We start from the raw sequence: 20,199 nt of genomic DNA, 5'->3' as shown, positions 1-20,199 counted from the left end.
ACCCTCAGGTTGTTCCAAACCTGTATAAATTTATCTGTTCTGTTGAACACAAAGGAAGATATTTTGAAGAAAGTTTGTAGGCCGCTTTGGGGTACCATTGAAAAAAAATACTATGGAAGTCAATGGTGCCCCAGAACTGTTCAATTTCCCACATTCTTCAAAATATCTTCCTTTGTGTTCAACAGAACAAAGAAATTCATACAGGTTTGGAACAACCTGAGGGTAAGTAAATGATGACAGAATTTTCATTTTTGGGTGAACTTTCCCTTTAAGTACAGAACCTTTGTTGTTTTGTCTTGAATTTCAAATACATTTAGCTTAAAATTAAATATTAAAAACATAAACGAATAAAAAATGCTTATACTTTATTGAAGAATGCTTTGAAAGGGTCAGTCACTGTTGCACTCTATAGGGTGGTACTTTTTACCAAGACTTTACTCTTTGATCTGCTCTTTGTTTATATTTATGTCATAGTTTGTGGCTAATTCTGGACAATGTATTACAAGGGCAATGAAAAAGAAAATACTAAATGGCTGAAGTAGAAGTCTGAGAATAAAAAAAGTAAACACAACACAGAAATATGCCAATCTGGTTAAAAACCACATAAAAAAAAAATCGGCCACACAGTGCAAACGTCAGAAATGGAAAAAGTAAAGTCACTCGGTGATGACAGAAGAGCAGACAGGAGAGAGAAAGGCTGGAGGAAGATGAGTGATCACAGACATAGTCATGCCCGAACATGAGTGTGGACAATCTGACACTCATGACACTCAATATAGCCACCTTCAGAGTGTTCTTTACTGGCTTCTGAGCCCTCCACATCCATGAGGTCATCCGAGTTGCACCCCTCACAGGGAGCGCTCTCTCCGTTACTGAGCCTCTCTAGCACCTCCAAAGAGGACAGGCGTTGGGGAATCACAGGCTTTGGCCTGGCCGAGAAGAGGTCTCCGGCCATGGGCTTCATGGCGGAAAGAGCGCAAGTCTTTTTGGCCTGTTTACTGTGTAGGGATCTCCTTAAGGAGAAAGGGGCTGGTCCCATCAGAAGCAAGTTTCTTGGGGGAGCACACCTCTTCTCCTGCAGGGTGTTGGCCTGTTGCCGCTCGTGCCTGAGGATTGTGGTGAAACGTGTGTAGGAAGCGGGGCAGGTGCCTTTACACTTGCTTTGTTTGGTGTGGAATGGGAAGTGATCATGGTGATGGTGACCTGTGGTTTCTGAGGTACTGCTGGAGGGCGTCTCTTTGGCAGCATCATGAATGCAACTGTTTTTCTCCTCCGATTTGCTCTCTTTTTCCAATTTTCTTGAGGTGTTCAGGCACTCGTCTGACACAGAAGCTTCCTCTTTGGGTGTTTGGGCCTCTGTATTCACAGTTGGACAGTCCTCAGTATGTGCAGGCTCTGGTATGACTAGAGTCTCAGCTGACAGAGCAGACTGGAGAAAGCAGGTCGGCGCAGGGCTGTGGGAAGGGCTTGGGTTACTAGGGAGAATGGGCATCGAGGCGGAGCGAGTGGGCGCACAGTTCGAACGCTGGATGATACGCTCAAACTCCATCACCCGAAAAGTGACTGAATCCCGGGGGATAATCTCAGTCCTCTCCAGGGTAATGTCGTCCCCCGGCTTCTCAAAAAAGGAAGCCAGGCAACGGACACTACCGTGGGGGCTAGAACCCAAGGAGCTCGGCCTCTGAATGTTGTGCATGTTTCGATAGAGGGCAGAGAACTCAGCTGTGCTCCTCAAAGATCCCATAACAGGTCCATTTTTATGAAGGTTCCTGCTCTCAGGTGAACCATTACCCTTGCAAGCTGAATTTAACCGGTGATCGGCATCCTGCGTATCTCCATTTTCTGAGCTACAGGCCTTCGGATGCAGATCCTCACAGCTGTGCACTTTGGGCCGCTGTTGTGTAGGCTCTGTCTGTCTTTCCAGGCTCTCATCGGTAGAGGGCGATAGCTTGGGCTTAAACTTGGAGGGAAGGATTTGAGGGATGCAGGCTTTGGCGGCGGACAAGGACTTTTTAGTCTTATATTGAGAAGCTAGTGCATTAGTGGCAAGAACTGAGTGAGTATTTACAGAAGAGCAGGGTGAAATCATACAGCCATTCCCACCTTTATAATCCACTGGCAGGCATGCAGGGTAACAGAACAAACAGTGCATTAGATTACAAAGCAACAAGAAATGTTACATTAATTGCTAAATAAATCTTCAACTCAATTTTGTAAGTCCATTTTATCTAGAGTTTAACTGTGTAAATCTTGAAAGCAATACATTGTTATTTTCCTCCCCAAACCAGTTAAAGGGTTAGTTTACCCAAAAATGAAAATTCTGTCATTAATTACTCACCCTCATGTCGTTCCACACCCGTAAGACCTTCGTTCATCTTCAGAGCACAAATTAAGATATTTTTGATAAAATCCGATGGCTCAGCGAGGTCTCCATTGCAGCAAGATAATTAAAACTTCCAGATACCCAGAAAGCTGTTAAAGACATATTTAAAACAGTTCATGTGATTACAGTGGTTCAGCCTTAATGTTATGAAGTGATAAGAATACTTTTTTGTGCGCCAAAATAACGACTTTATTCAACAATATCTAGTGATGGGCGATTTCAAAACACTGCTTCATGAAGCTTCGAAGCTTAATGAATCTTTTGTTTCAAATTAGTGGTTCGGAGCATGTAATAAACTGTCAAAGTTACGTGATTTCAGTAAACGAGGCTTCGTTACATCATAAGTGTTTCGAAGTTTCAATGGATCACCACTGGGGGGCGTGATTTTGGCAGTTTGATACATGATTCGAAACACAAGATTCGTAAAGCTTTGAAGCTTCATGAAACAGTGTTTTGAAATCGCCCATCACTAGATATTGTTGAATAAAGTCGTTATTTTGTTTTTTTGGCACACAAAAAGTATTATTGTCGCTTCATAACATTAAGGTTGAACCACTGCAGTCACATGAACTGTTTTAAATATGTCTTTAGTAGCTTTCTGGGGATCTGAAAGTGTTAATTATCTTGCTGGCAATGGAGGCCTCACCGAGCCATCGGATTTTATAAAAAATATCTTAATTTGTGTTCTGAAGATGAACGAAGGTCTTACGGCTGTGGAACGACATGAGGGTAAGTAATTAATGACAGAATTTTCATTTTTGGGTGAACTAACCCTTTAAGTGCAAACCTCACCCCGCAGCCGATTCTAAAGATTTCATTGGTCATATCAATCACAGTGCTGATTGCCTTCACAACTTTGTAACAAATACCAACCACCCCTTAACACTCCACCCTACTTTTAACCGTAGTATGGCATTGATAGTACATTCTGATAGACAGCGGCCAATGAAATCAGCTGCTGGCCTGGGTTTGCACTTTGGAGTAAGAAAGGTTTTGGGGAGGAAAAAAATCACGCCAATATTTATAAAGTACTTATAAAACATCACTATTACAATGAAGCATGAAACAAAATATTCAACTTTGAATTGTTAGTTTCATAATTAAACAGCTAAAAAATATAAAATATATAAAAAATATACATAATCTAATATATACAGTATATATATATATATATATATATACATACAGTATATATATATATATATACACTACCAGTCAAAAGTTTGGAAACATTACTATTTTTAATGTTTTTTAACGAAGTCTCTTATGCTCATTAAGGCTGCATTTATTTCATAATTAATACAGAAAAAACAATAATATTGTGAAATGTTATTACAATTTAAAATTATGGTTTTCTATTTTAATATACTTTAAAATATAATTTATTTCTGTGATCAAAGCTGAATTTTCAGCATCATTACTCCAGTCTTCAGTGTCACATGATCCTTCAGAAATCATTCTAATATGCTGATTTGATACTCCGTTATTATCAATGTTAAAAACAGTTGTGTTGCTTAATATTTTTTTGAGGATTCATTGATAAATAAAAGGTTAAAAAGAACAGCATATATTCAAAATATAAATCTTTTCTAACAATATAAATCTTTACTATCACTTTTTATCAATTTAACACATCCGTGCTGAATAAAAGTATTAATTTCTTTCAAAAAAAAGAAAGAAAAAAAATTACTGACCCCAAACTTTTGAATGGTAGTGTATATTGTTACAAAAGATTTCTATTTTAAATAAATGCTGATATTTTTTAACTTTTTATTCATCAAAGAATCCTGAAAAAGTATCACAGGTTATAAAATAATATTAAGCAGCACAACTGTTTCCAACATTGATAATAAATCAGCATATTAGAATGATTTCTGAAGGATCATGTGACACTGAAGACTGGAGTAATGATGCTGACAATTCAGCTTTGCATCACAGAAATAAATTATATTTTAAAGTATATTAAAACAGAAAACCATAATTTTAAATTGTAATAATATTTCACAATATTATTGTTTTTTTCTGTATTTATTATGAAATAAATGCAGCCTTAATGAGCATAAGAGACTTCATTCAAAAACATTAAAAATAGTAATGTTTCCAAACTTTTGACTGGTAGTATGTATATATATATATATATATATATATATATATATATATATATATATATATATATATATATATATATATATATATATATATAAAACAAAATAATCAAATGAAAAATAAAAACTAACCTGCTAAGAAGCAGAAATATGGAAGCAAAATAACTTAAACTACTTATACTAAAAAGAACAGCATATAAAAGAGGAGTATATTTGGAGTATTTTGTTGTGCTGATTCAGATTCAAATCTATCAGTATTCTATGGTGCATTTTTTTAAACAAATATAAGTCTATGAGACTGTTAAAGTCATTAACAAATCATATAACAACTAGAGATTTTACTTCTGGCAAACTGCAAAACAAAACCAAAATGTTCAATGAGTCCTGTGTAAGCAGAGTTTCTAATTCAGTTTCAACTACCTTTAGCTTACAGTTGACAATGAATCAAAATACCACTAAACTGCCAATTGGAACGTCTCTTCCAACATGCATGTGACTCCCATGATAATTCATGTGACCTGCTCAGTAACTCTTATGTTTAAAAACTGTTTTAAAGAGACATATGCACCGAAAGACAGTGCATCTGAGATTTAGTATTTACTTTACTTTGGTCCAACCAAATGCATAATTTGTTTCCTATTGTGAAGGTTTGTCCAAATGTGCCAATATGCTTTTCTCTTTGACCTATCACAGACTCCACCAAACCACTCCAAGACAGGCACTTACTCCCACTGTGGTCGTAAACTTATGAAAGCACTACTTGAGTGCTCCACAAGTCTTGGGATTTCTCACCAAAGAAACCTCTAGTGTGCTGTGAAGTTACCAGCTGTTATCCACAGGAATTACAGGCAGAATCTTAATAGATATTTACAGTATATTGCCAAAAATGCACCAGGATCATTGTATAGATAGTAATGATTACTTAAAATCAGAGGGGAAATAGGGAAACTATTGTGCTTTAATTCATATTTTTGTCTTTAATGATTCCTTTATACTTGATTATCCTTTCAGAAACAACTTTATGAAGTCACAACAAGATACACTGCATTGTATGTTCTGTATGCAAAACATGATGTCTTAGAAATTCAAAGCAGACAGAAACAATAGTTAAAAAAAGATCTTCACACAGTGGTCAACAAAGCCTCTGTCTAAACATGTGGGTCATGTTAACTATTAACGGATACAGTTGTCATCTTCAGCCCTCGTGCGTTCCGCTATCCTCCCCCCTGCCGACCTAAGCAGCCCATCCTCTGGGTCAAATGTGCTCGCATTCCATTCATGACCTCACTCTGACAGCTGACCCCCTCATACCTGACCACCCCTGAACATGCCGCATGTTTATCTCCTCTGCAGGGTGAGTGTCTACCATCAGATCCCCCTATTAATGTCTACATCCACCCCCTTTTCTCACTGTCCACACCATGGCCCACTTCTAAAGCAGTTAGACACCCAACTGAGCCGAACCTCATGTGCCCATTCTGTCTAACAGACCGGCATCGTGTGAATGACTAAAGGTCAAACCGGACATCTGTTATGTGTCAACTGTGAAAAATGGCCAGCATTAACAAAACACAGAAAGACAAATGAGCTGTGTTATTTGTGTGGTATTGTGAAGGAAGGAATGTGGAAAATGCCAATGAAGAGGGCTCAACGGGCAACAAATGGATCGGCTTTACAATAATGTAGTATGATTTTAATCATATATCGATTATAAATCCTTAAATCAAAATCATTTCAAACCAGAATTACACTTGATTCTCAATCAACTTACATAAAAACAGACTGGAAGCCTACCTTTAGAAGAAGTGCTGGGGTGGCGCTTGTTAAGCGCTCTCAGGCCCTGCAGTGGGATGTCGCCGCCCTCCAGGACACTCTTGTAAATGTGCCGATCACATTCTGAAGCTGCCTGCCCGCTGGCAGACAAGCTGTCCTTCTCTGCTTCACTGTCGCCTGCTTTACAGGTTGAGCTGGGCACAAACAGAAATATGAGGCTGTGACTTACATAAATCATCATATTCACGCAACATGTCTGAATAGAACAGAATGCTATTCTCGTGTTTTATATGAAAATAAATGTATTTTTATTAAAAGCAGATATAGAAAACAGAAAATACTATGGAAATACTATATTATAGAAATAAAAATACTTTGCCATGGATTATTTTTGAACACATTCATTTGAGCACACTAACTAAACCTTAGGGTTGCCAAAAGCACCAGTACTTTGGTACCAAGTCAGTACTGAAATTTTAAAAATGTGACGATACCAGCATTTTCCCCTAGCATTTTGAGCGCTGTTGAGTGGATTCTGGCTAACTTAAACACCTCTGATTGGCCACTGTGTTCATGCGCTCAACAGATATGTCTGTGATTGGCTACAATGATCAACGCTTCAAAAAATTACAATACACAAATATTTTTTTTAAAAAGAGTTTATTATTGTTATTATTATTATATGCTTTAAAGTGATTTCCTATTTACATTATTTTACTAATTTAAAAAAAAGAATGAATACATGATTGGAAAAAATAGGAATATTTAATTTACTTGTAATGTTGCCAAACAATTTAAAACACTGTTAGAAGTTTTTAGTCAGGCTGTGTTTGCTCTTTGATATAGATGAGACAGCGCCAGCTGCTCTGGCCCTTATCAGAACATTCCTCAGAGGCCTGTGTGGCATCCTTTTAAAAAAAAAAACATGCTTGAAAGTTTCCACATGTAGCAGTTAGTCAAATAAACCTACAGTATGCGCTTACAGGAAAGTAAGAAGTTCTTTAGGGATGCACATCTTTAATAAGTTTTGTCTTGTGTCAGGTCTTCCCATATTATGAGCTGTAGTCTTTGTTGGTATAGGGAAAGCTAAAGTATATCATGCTTACTTATCAATATGACTCTTTCCTGTATGCAATAAAGCAATGAAATGGAGTCCAGTAAGGCCTTGCTATGTTTTAAGCAGACTATTCTCTGCTGAAAAACAAAAATGTATGATGGTTTTAGTTGTTTTGAATTGGTCTAGCTAGTCTTACAACCTGACCAGCTTACAAGTGCCCAAAACCCCAAACCAGACCAGAATGAGACTCTAAATAAGACTGTTTTTCCAACAGGGTTAACCCAACAGACTCACATGGGCTACATGCTAAGTGATTTGGGAGGGAATTTATCCATGACAAGGATTTTAAATGCGCAGACAATGGTCCTATACAGCTGCAGCTCTTTTTCAGAGGGAATCATATTAACAGTTACTAGCCAACATGCCAATAAAAACCTAATGGCCCTAGCATACTTTCCTACTTTTTCATAGTTGGAAACAATAAAATACCCATTATTCAACAAAAATTATGTGTGCGTACAAGACACTGTTCTTGTGACTCAAACTTTTTGAATTATTCCATTATACTGTACACATAATAAAGTCCTCATGAATGACATGACCCTTGGGATACGTGGGATGCTTTCCGCTGGAGAAGTGAGAAAAGGTGAGCACACGTCATTCCAGACGCCACTGGCTCCAAACTCAGGAACCTGAGCAGCTGCCTGACAACTGCTGGAGCAGAGATGGTCTTACCAGATTTATCTGATCATTAGAAAAGCTGAAGTATTTTTATGCTTTCCAGCTCCTTTTCAAGGATCTGTCAGCCATAAGGTAAAACTATGTTTCTCTCAGGGTTACACTTACATAGGGTTTGTCTCTCAGACATTCCTCAAGTCATGAGAGCATATTTTTGGTTTAGTGTTTTGGCTGAACACTAGTTGGCCTCCTGGTTTATAACTAAACCATGTGGCTTTTGATAAAACAATAAACTCCACATCCAGACATCAAAAAGATCCTCACACCAAAGTGAAGACCGCACTAAAACCACGTGCCACGGATTCTTAAGAGAAATGTAAATACCACAAAAGATTCATTTATTTCTTTTTATGTTTTACTGTTACATATTTGGCAAAGGAAGCACGGAAAAAATGTTAAACTGATTTAACTAATGAATATGTTTATTTACTGTTCCAACACCCAGTTATGTTAAAGAATGCTTTTAAAGAAAGCTTTCAATTGATTGTATTTTTGTTGGGCAAAAGATTTAGATGATTAGATGATACTTCAGATGTTTTTCTGCAAATATTAACATAAAGAATGTTCTATCCACTGGCAGAGTAAAATATTTGGAGAACCTTTCAAGCTCTTCAAGCTTCAAAATAATACAAAAAAATAAAATAAAATAAAAAAATAAATGTAAAAAATGTCGGATAAATATGTCTGCTAAATCAATAAATGTAAATTAATAAACGTTTTCTTTGTAAATTATATATATTTTTAAAAATAAGATTTTAATTAAGTTTTTTAATAAATTTTTCAAATGCAAACATCTTCAAATTCAAAGACATAATATAACTGTTACATCAGTGCTGTGAAGGCATGATCACGTCAATGCCACAGGGAAAGCTGTCAATAAAAAAATGACACTTTACTGCGTGCTTCACAAACAGCACATTAAGATCTGGGGGATTTCTGCTAACAGAATGGGCGGAGGTACGAGGTCCCTTATCTCTCTTAAAAAGACATCCAGGCTTTATTTTCAGACACTAGTTTCAGCACAAAACAAATCATCCCACTATCGTGGCCTCTCCTCCACAAACGCACGCACACATGCTTACAAACATGCATCACACGAACGCCTACACTGGGCAACCTGTACTGCAAATGGTCGTTCAGGAAACAGAAAAAGGAAACGAGGGAAATCTCCAGAGCCCCGTGACAGCTCTGCCTTAGAATAGATGGCTGGAGAGCAAGACAGGCACACCAACACACCCACATACAACAAGGCTGTCAGAAAATGGTGGAAAGGAACATTTGTGAGGGGAAAAAGAAGCATGGACTTACTATTGCTGTAGGTCGGAAGATGTTTCCAATGGGCTGAAAGAGGGGGCACTCTGCAACAAACCAAACAAAGAAGTCATTGATAGCTCCAAAGGCTTGACTCTCTGGCAGCTGGAAAGGGAGAAGGCGCATTAGTCAGTCAGGCTTGCGAACGTCTGCCGTGTCCAAAGCTCTGAAACTCTTAGGTCCTCTGGACGAAGCGTAGCGTGGAGAAGTAAGCAAGTATTTTGGCCTGCATGCAAGTTAGGGGGGAAAACAAGCGACTGGGAGCAAGGGGTGGGATTAGAAGGGGCTGTGAGGGGCGCCCATTTTGGGAGGGGGCTGTCAGCGCTTCCACCAATCAGCTGCTGTCTCTCACCGAGGCTCTCTTTTGTCTTCTATTGAGTCACTCTCATTACTGGCCGGCCAGACAGGGAGACAATTAACCAGCTGGTGCGGGAAGTGGGCCAAATTACATGGGCAGACACAGGCACGCACACACACACAAACAGATTTACACACATATATTAAGAATATCATGAGCGTCGGATCGAACATGCTGTACAAAATCATAGGGTTGATATTAATAGTACGCCAAAGGAAGTTCACATAACGTGCGTCCAGTGCTGGGTAGTAACTGATTACATGTAATCTGGATTATGTAATCAGATTCCAAAAATTAAGTCCTTGTAATTAGATCACATTTTAAAATACTTATAATCACAATACAGTTAGCGTTTGAATAATATTTAATCATATAATATATTAAACATTATTTTAAAACTAAAATATTTATTTGAGATTTTTAAATATTTATATTCGCTCTGTTTTTGTGTCCCTTTAAATGCAAATGAGCTGCTGCTCCCAAGAAGAGGGCAGAGTTTAAATGGCTTGTGTTAGCAGCTCCAATTACCTCAGGAAGACTCACTGGAAATGTCAGAAACTGTTCAGCGCTTTATGTTCAAACCGGAGTCGGACAATGAGGGAGAGACTCAAGAAGCAGTGGCAACATGTAGAATGCAACAGGACGTTTCTGAATGGTTAGTTGATGAATTTATGTAGCTGATGTGGAGTTAACTATCTTAAACTCATTGATTAGCATATTCTGTCATGATAATCTATAAATCGCTCATGTGGGAACTGTTGTAAGATGCCTACAGAGCAAGAGTATATATGCTGCATGAAGATAGAACAGGTATAGCTTAGTTTAATTACGGTTATAACTTATGTTGTCATCTTGCTTTCATGACATGCTATTGCATTTGTGTTACGTACTGTATTGCAATAGCATGGCCTCACCCCTTTGTTGCATATTCTCGGGGGCAGGGTTTATGTAAATTTTGGGTTAGTGATGTCACTAACCCGGGAAGAAGCTTGTTGTAGTCTCTACCAGACGTTTGTTGTAGTCCTTAAAAAGCCATTTCTTTAAAAGAAAATATCTCCCTTTGCTTTGAACTTTGAGCGCCGTAACTTTCTGTTTATGCTCAAACAGCAACATTACACACACCAACTAAAGTTAAAAAAGTGAAATCATAATCAACCACCCCTTTAAGGTAATATTTTATTTTAACAACACATTCGCATGTTCTCAGATAGGAGTCAGGTACCTCTCGAATTTCATCAAAAATATTTTAATTTGTGTTCTGAAGATGAACGAAGGTCTTACGGGTTTTGAACGACATGAGTGTGAGTAATTAATGACAGAATTTTCATTTTTGGGTGAACTAACCCTTTAATGTCGTTGATAATTTCTTTCACATTGTATTTTTATATCAATGTGGTACACAATGATCTTATTAAAATCGATGTGATAAACGAGTTAGGTCTAAAGTAACCTAAAAGTACTAAAAAAGTAGTCCAATTAGATTAACTAAAATGTCCAATCCAATAGATTACGTTACTAATTACCGATTTTCATCATATAATTTGTAATCAGCAACAGACTACAATATGTAAGTAAATACCCAGCACTGTATGCATTGAGTCAATAAGGAGAGTAGCTGTTATTGCCAGGCAGCAACTCCCGACGGCAGATCAGAAAGAGCCATTCACTGAGACGGCTTGTACCCCCCTTGCATTTTGAATGGTTTAGAGACGTTTAATTTTAGGCCGCTGTTTCTGTTGCTTTTCCCAAAGTGCACGTCACAGATGGTAAAAATAGCATGACAGCACACCTCCAAAGAAAAAAAAGCACAAGTGGTGTTTGCAAATACGATTGCACAATCCCAGCCTGCTGCTGTCCCTTTAGAGGTATGCCACATGCATGCCAGAACCCCACGGCCCCCTCTTCTGACCGACAAAAGAAAAGTTCAACTCCTGACCGCAACATGCTCATCCCATTGGTTGCTGGGTAAAGAGGATCACGAATAACCTTCGCGAATGAATACAGGCTTTGTGTGAGAATATTGCTCTATTTATACAGCGTCATGTTCTAGAAGTTTTGTTTCCTGAGGAACACCCAGTGACATAAGCTGCTATTACGTCTACAAAGCGACCTCTAGTATTTTTGTCCCTTTTTTCCTTTCATCCTATTTTTTTCTCTCAAAAAAAAACAGCCGGCACAGCATCCCAAGAGGCTTTCGCACAAGACTTGGCACAGATGCGAAGAATAAGCAAACAGGAAGCATGCATGAAAGCCTTATCTGAAGTGCCACGCATCTTAATCTAAATACTTGTGACAGCCAGTACAATACCTTAGTGTGATGCAGCTGTTAAGATGTGGTGATAAGAAAGTGAAATAAAGTTAGAACACTGTTGCTGGCATTATAAAGTATAGGAAGCCTCATATACTGTATCTGACAGCAGGAAAAAAAGTGTTTTTAAAGTATAAAAAACGTGTAAACAGATGACTTTGTTATGTTTATCCTTAAAGGGTTAGTTTACCCAAAAATTCTGTCATTAATTACTCACCCTCATGTCGTTCTACACCCGTAAGACACCTGTTCATCTTCGGAACGCAAATTAAGATATTTTTGATAAAATCCGATGGCTCAGTGAGGCCTGCATCGCCAGCAATAACACTCCCTTTTTCAATGCCCATAAAGCTACTAAAAACATATTTAACAGTTCATGTGACTACAGTGGTTCAATTTTAATATTATAAAGCGATGAGAATACTTTTTGTGTGCCAAAAATAACAAAATAGCAACTTTATTCCACAATATCTAGCGATGGCAATTTCAAAACACTGCTTCATGAAGCTTCGAAGCTTAACGAATCATTTGTTTCAAATCAGTGGTTCAGAGCACCAAAATCCCATGATTTCAGTAAACGAGGCTTCGTTACTTCATAAGTGTTTTGAAACTTTAATAGTTCACATGACTCAGGCAGTTTGATACGGCTCCGAAACACTTCATGAAGCAGTGTTTTGAAATCGCCCATCACTAGATATAGTTGAATAAAGTCGCTATTTTGTTATTTTTTATAACCTTTATAATATTAAGGTTGAACCACTGTAGTCACATGAACTGTTTTAAATATGTTTTTAGTAGATGATGCAGGCCTTACTGAACCATCAGATTTTATCAAAAATATCTTAATTTGTGTTCTGAAGATGAATTAAGGTCTTACGGGTGTAGAATGACATGAGGGTGAGTAATTGATGACAGAATTTTCATTTTTAGGTAAACTAACCCTTTAACTGTCTGTGAGAAGGACTAAAGGGCCCTTAATTTTACAGAAAATACACTCACAAACAGCCACCACAGTAAAGTCAGGACTGTTGTAAGTGAGATTTAAGCTGGGTACTTGACATTCTTGACATGACCCACGGAGACGGTGGGTGAAAGTGACGTGCACAGTATGTCACAGAGGATAATGTTTCAAAGCCTTACGTTATTTGAAATGCCAACCAAAATAGCAATTCTCATATAAGGTGTTTAACTTTAAAGGAAATGACATCTCAGTCTTAAAAGTAATAATGCTGAGACAGTGAGACAGAGAATTTCCCATCGTCTCGTCTGGTACACGTCCATTAGTCACATCAGGGTATTAAGGGTCTAATTTCAGCATGTAGGCCTATATGTACAACGAAAATACAACACCAAATTTGGTGAATTTAGACTGAATCCATCCTTAAAAGTCACAGTTTTCCAAAAAAATGACAATTCTGCCATCAACCCTATGTGACTTTCTTTTATTTCTGGAACACAAATAAAGATATTCTGAAGAATGTTAAGGTCCAAAAAAAAATTTATTAAAAAAAATAATTATCTAGGTTTGGAATGACATGAGGGTGAGTAAATGATCATTTTTCAGGTGAACTGTCCCTTTAAGATAAGTTACAATGTGCTAAATGTTCTTCCTAAAGAGGCCACAATAAAGATCAAGAGATGTTTACCTCAGTATTTCCTAGGATGTAAATTCCTTTCCTCTGATTGTTAAGGCTAGTCAGTGGAACAGTGTGTAAATAATGTTTGCTCATTTTCATGTGCTAGTTTCCTAACAGGTGCAGGAGATGACTCAAGAAAATTTACAACTTTTCTATTATATAAATAGCATACAATGTGAATGAGGGTGCTGTGCAACTTAACCACATGAACAAATGGGGCTTATGTGTTCATTTGGGAAAGTCTATCTTTATATGCAACCTTTTTCTTTCGTTCTTCGAGAAACTGCTATAATCAAAGCACGGCTTCTACTGTACACAGGAATGTTGTTGTCTCTAATTGAAACAAACACATGGATATGGACTGCTGGTACAGTACATATGTCTCATTCCATACACAGGATATAAGCGATGGGCTGACTGTGTTTGTCACTGTCATAGAGTTTGGCGTGTCAATCACTGAGGAAGCCAGGTCACATGCAGTCTCCAATAACCTTCGACCCACTTAGACACGGACACACACTCAGCTTCATACTGAAAGTCTATTACTGGAACTTTTTGTGACCTCAGTCTCAGAACTTAAGATGGTATATATGATGGATACTGTTGATGATATTTCTAATACTAACAATATATCTCAACCCTTTTTGTAAGAGTGTTTACATAGCTTTAGAAATGTGTTTAATTTCAATTTTTGAAATCTCATCAACACAGCGAGACTGGGCCGCATCAGCAGACTCTCAAGGGAGGTGACTCTTCACTTTCATCTCTAAACAAGGAAATCTGGAAAGAGACAGGAACCTTCTATCAACTTGTGCCATGACGCTGATGGTCAGATTTATGAGTCTACCCGACAGGAATGCAGCCTGTGACTCGGTGACTCATCCTCAAGGGTTTGGTTTCACTGACAGAAGAACCAATTCTAAAGACTTGTCATACACAAGAGGCATGCATAGGCAGTAAGAGTTTTTTTTTTTGTCCTGACGCTAATTTTATTGTGCTTTTTCCCCCCTAAAGAAGCATGTTATTAGACTAGTTGTGAGATCCCCTGCTAGTCTTGTGAGAATTTGCAATATAGTGTCATATACATAACCAGATTTTTTATTCCTGTGATGGCAAAGCTGAATGTTCAGCAGCCATTCCTCCAGTCTTCAGTGTCGCATGATACTCCAGAAATTATTCTAATATGCTGATTTGCCTCTCAAGAAATATTCCTTATTATTATCAATGTTAAAAAACAGTTTAATATGTGGAAACCACAATACATTTTTTTCAGGATCGAAAGTTCAAAAGTAGCATTCATTTAAAATAAGTTTTTTTTTTTGGTAACATCTTTACTTTCACTTTTGATCAATTTAATGAGCTGGCTGAATAAAAGTTTTAACTGAACAATTTTACTACTGTTTCCCAGCCTGAGGGTACGTTTACACGACAACAATGTACTAAAAATGGAAAAGTTTTTCTTTGTACAGATGACAACATTATTAAAACTATCCCCGATCACACAAATCTGCGCAAACGACTAAAAACACCTTATTTCTGCGTTGAAAAACGTTGAAAAATAAGGTGGATAGACTAAACACGTAATACGCATGCACATGCCGTCACCGTTTTCACAGATTCGCGTTTTTGCAGTTTACACGGAGATGATAACGGTATCAAAAGTTTGCGTTTTCAAAAGTTTGCATTTTCAGGCCACCAAAACACTGTTGTCGTGTAAATGAACGGCCAAAACGCATAAAAAGTTTTCCGTTTTTATTCGAAAAAGATGTTGTGTACTGTAAACAGCCCCTCAGAAGCAATCGCAGTGAGTTTCGAAAAAAGAAAGGTAAAACAACCCAATCACCTTAGGGTCTATCATGGTACGTGTCTCTAGGCAAATAAGTGTGAACAAATGTGCTATTTACTCACAGGTGTTGAGTTGATGACAACGTTGCACAGGCTCTGTGCCACTGATAGCATAGCGACGGCCTTCCTATCCCTGACTGAACCGAGTGACGGGACACCAGTGGTACTTTACAGTGTTTTACTTACTGCGTCAAGGTCAGACAAAAAGTGTACACTGCAAAAATGTAATCGCCATGACTGGATAGAGTAAGGTGTTATGCACTTTCGCATTAGTTGAGGTGGATGTAGCAAATCTGACAAACAATAAGCGGATGATGTAGAGGCCATCTTTTCAGGGCAATGCTGCTGAAAACAGACAACGGGGTTAAGCACAGTGGAAACAGTTTGGCAGATGTTGAGCGTGTCTTTACCAATCTAGTTGCATCATCACAGCTTGCGGTCTGTTTCCAGTCTGGGCACTACATAAAACTGAAAACCTTCTCAAAATTATCTGTGCCAACACCTAGAATGACTGCCTGTTAAATAGCAGATTCTCAAAAAAAGACTCAAAATAGATGAGAGCTTTCTCAAGGCACAGACTGAAGCCTCAAAAGCAGTTTTTTGTCAGACGAAACCCAACTACAAATCAGATGGCAATTTATTGTTTAATCACAGTGCAAAAGATAACATATTGAGATTCAAATTGAATTACAGTAAAAAACAAATATGAGATGGAAAAGATGGTGAAAAAGGTTCAGGCAGATCAAGGCTTCAGAAGATGATCAGGAAGCATCTGGGAAATAAATTGAGAGGTGCTGCCTGCAATGCTTGACTGCACCTTTTTATCACCTATCGCTCTCTGATGTGGCTTCTGAAGCACATTTAGATGAACTCTTCCACTCACTGTAATGCATTACATTTCTGTATTGCTTTTGTATTGCTATGCACTGAGCTACAAAGGGCTGGATAAGGAACATACATATGAAGGGTCAGTGCAGAAAGGAAGTGATGTAACAATGGACATGAAAAAACATTAAGGGTCCTAAACAAAAAAAAAAAAAAAGGGGATGACATGCATTTTTAATATACTGCCAACTTACCGCTTTGCCAAAATCCATCTCAGAAAAGAACCTATACCAAGGCTCATTCTCTAAATCTACATCTTCTGGACTTAAGTCCTGAGTCTACAGAAATATGGCAACAAGGAAAGGAGGACAAAGAAAGAGAGAGAGAGAGAAAGAGAGAGAGAGAGAGAGAGAGAGAGAGAGAGAGAGAAAGAGAAAGAGAAAGAGGAAGTTTCAGAATACAAAGACAATGAGACTAAATGGTGATGTTACATGAACTCTCTCTTAATGTCATGATCTCAGACAGTGAAAAAGGCTCCAGGCTGAGACAGCAGAGGAAATATGAATTGGATTTGCAGCTTGATAATTTATTGCAAGAACGTCTAGTTGATCTCAGCAATCAAAGGAACAGGAAATAGGAAATAAAGATCTCATAAAGACAAAGTAATGATGATGGAAAGAGATCCATAAATCTAAGGTGATATCTTTTACATTGTATAACAAGTGAACAAGGAAAATAAACACATATTCATATACTCAAAATCCATAATTTTAAAGTTCTGCTATGAATATCAATCTTTTTGCATTGTTGTTTGTTTATAAAATACCGCAAAATATTTTCTACATTGTTTTAAAAATCTATAACACAATAATTATGTTATATTTAACATACCGTTTAAAAGTTTGGGTCAATAGGAATTTTTTAATAAATGAATTTTATTAAGAAATTAATGTATTTGATCAAAAATGACAATAAGACATGTATGATTATAACAAAAGATTTCTATTGAAATCTTTATTCCTTTTGAACTTTCTATCCTGCAAAAAATGTATCATTTACAATGTATCATATAAAAAAATATTAAGCAGCACAACTCTTTTCAGCATTGATAATAATAAGAAATGTTTCTTAAGCAGAAAATCAGCATGTTAGAATGATTTCTGAAGGATCATGTGACTCTGAAGACTGGAGTAATGATGCTGAAAATTCAGCTTTGCCATCAGAGGAATAAATTATATTTTAAAATATATTAAATTCGAAAACAATTTAAATTATAATAATATTTCACAACATTACTGTTTTTACTGTATTTTTGATCAAATAAATGCAGCCTTCATTAGCATAAGAAACATCTTTTTTTAAAAAACATTACAAAATCTTTCCAACCCCAAACTTTTGAACAGTAGTGTACAATATCATTTAAAAAGAATTAAAATATTCCACCACACAAAATTTCACAAAAACAAAGGACTGTTCTCTGCAGAGCTCAAATGGAGACACAAGCAGCACATTATCTTCTGCCCTAGATAGGACCTGACCTAGAGCCATTTTAATTACTTTCCCTAACAATTAGGAAAAAATGAAAGCCCTAACGCAGCTTGCACTTTCTCCGCTTCAGTTGTTTCACTGACGAGGATCCAACGTGCTTTGCTTGGCTTCTACAATAAACCTATTTCAGCGGTATGTCATCAGAAAGACATTATGTAATACCAGCAGCTCCCAGAATGAGTCATGCTAAAAAGATTGAATCACTGAATGTCATAGTAACAAACCTTCCTGAAAATGACCAGACGGCAGACACATACAAGCCCCTGTAGGAGTCTCTATTCTTAACTGGGTCTGAACACTGCAAGTGTCACTTATTGATGCTCTTTATATAGCTCAGTAAAAGGTCCTCCTACTTTCTATATGCTGAACTTAACGTTACTGTAGTGTGTGCACTGTATGCATCAACAAGCTACGATCATGTTATATATGCTATGCACAGTATCACTACATTGAAGACGTCACCAGCACAAGTCACCTACCGAGGTCACTTAATAATACTAGCAAGAGACACGGCTGTGAGTGTGCTGTCCTTGTAAGTAAAACAGGCAGAAACCAGCTCTTGCAGCATCAAACGGCATGCACAGATCTCCACCTCCACCAGCAACAGCACTCAGAAAACATGCATGTATAAAGAGCATCATACCGGTCTCTCCAGCTTCAGCACTGAAGACTTTCCTGGCTCGTACTCAAATATGCTCTTGGGCTCGGCGCGGTACTTCCTGGTGTCTACTTTCTTGTCAGGGGGCTCCCACTCATTCCTGCAGGGATGCATGGGGGGAGAGATGGAGTGATACAGCAAGGGAGGTGGAGAGTCGCCATGGCAACCAACAAGGGCAAGTTTTAGTTAAGCGTTCCCTTACATGCAGCTTGTGTTTTAAAAACAAGGTATACATCTCATATAAAAGCACTTTAATCATATAATAGACGATGTATTGGAGAAATATTCTGTTATCCATACATATTCAGCAACCTATTTCGCATAATTCTAATTTTATACAAATTCGTCTTTACAAATTATTGTAACACTTAACAATAAGGCTCAAATCTTTGACTTCAGTTATGCATTAGGTGCACCAACAATTTTTACAGCATTTATTAATCTACACCACTTACATTTATACACATTTTTATAAATATTATAACAATAATATTCTATAATATTAGTTTATTTATATAAATATATGTTAATATACTATTGTTCAAACTATTAATTCATTTTTGTTTATAATAAACTAATTAACTGCATTAGAAGAAATAAAAATTCACCTGGATAAATAAATGTTGTAAGTACAGATCTATGTTAGTTCATGATACCTAATTCTTTGACAAATCTGAATTAATTGAACCTTATTGTAATTGAAAAATTAATATTCATTTCAGAATTTCTTTATTTGTGTAGATCCTGACCCACAAATAAAGCAAAATCTTTAATATTTCTTATTCATTTGTCATAATGTTTTGTTTTCCAAATTATAAAACCATACTCATCATTTTAACTCCTTAACTGTTACCTCCCTTTTTGAGCACAGACATGAAAATGCACTATCCAAACTTAAAGGTGCAATGTGTAAAATTTGGGAGGATTGACAGAAATGCAATATAATATACATAATTATATTTTCAGTGGTGTATAAAGACCTTACATAATGAACCGTTATGTTTTTATTACCTTGGAATAAGCCATTTCTATCTCATACACCGCGGGTCCCCCCTCCATGTCAATTCACCATTTTGCGCCGGCAAAAACACTCTACAGAGCGTGTTTCATCACTTTGTTGTTTTTAGAGGCAGCTTGCATCGTTGAATACGCACAAAGAAGAAGTAGTAGTAGTAGTCATCTGGTTTATTAGAAGCAGAGATCATTCTTTGTTAGAAGTAAGAAGAAACCTTATTGCTTTACTGGCTAACGTACTCTCTGCTGTCTCAGACGACGACATCTTTGACTTGTGTCAGCCAGACGGCCACCGTAGCTTCTCTATTTTGCTTCGAAAGGGAGGGGTGAGCTGCCGTTGGTTGCAGTTCACAACCTCACCACTAGATGCCACTAAAATTTACACACTGCATATTAAAATCACTGTAATTCAAGAATGCTTTGGAATATAAAAGTTTGGTCGTGTTTTAAAGAAGACATTCAGCAGATTGTTGCTGAAGTGAAAGCACTTCAAAAAATTAAAGTATGAAAAAGTTATATAAGTTTAAATGTACTGTAAAATTAAATGTACTGTACTCAATTTTTTATATTTTATATAAAATATCTATTTTACAAAATAATTTTTACTCTAAAATTGATATAAAATCAAAGCCATATGTC

General features: G+C 37.1%; 1 protein-coding gene across 9 annotated transcripts in view; it reads right to left on the bottom strand.

Annotated features, from left to right (window-relative positions):
- LOC127524385 (sorbin and SH3 domain-containing protein 1) overlaps window positions 1-20,199 on the bottom strand; it is a 53,930-nt gene that overhangs the window by 12,785 nt on the left and 20,946 nt on the right. For 7 of the 9 annotated variants that reach the window (XM_051915806.1, XM_051915812.1, XM_051915813.1 and 4 more), the window contains 5 exons: window positions 18,532-18,646; window positions 16,595-16,678; window positions 9,365-9,414; window positions 6,283-6,455; window positions 784-2,115 (listed from right to left, as the gene is read on the bottom strand). In XM_051915806.1, the coding sequence (XP_051771766.1) occupies window positions 784-2,115; window positions 6,283-6,455; window positions 9,365-9,414; window positions 16,595-16,678; window positions 18,532-18,646 (1,754 nt within the window). The remainder of the gene's footprint in view (window positions 1-783; window positions 2,116-6,282; window positions 6,456-9,364; window positions 9,415-16,594; window positions 16,679-18,531; window positions 18,647-20,199) is intronic. The other 2 variants (XM_051915811.1, XM_051915815.1) reach the window with 2 other exon arrangements.

The sequence above is a fragment of the Ctenopharyngodon idella genome, chromosome 13 (assembly GCF_019924925.1).
Source record: "Ctenopharyngodon idella isolate HZGC_01 chromosome 13, HZGC01, whole genome shotgun sequence".
Lineage (NCBI taxonomy): Eukaryota > Metazoa > Chordata > Actinopteri > Cypriniformes > Xenocyprididae > Ctenopharyngodon > Ctenopharyngodon idella.
Note: the sequence above shows the minus strand (reverse complement) of the source record. Positions and strands in the feature narration are given on the sequence as shown.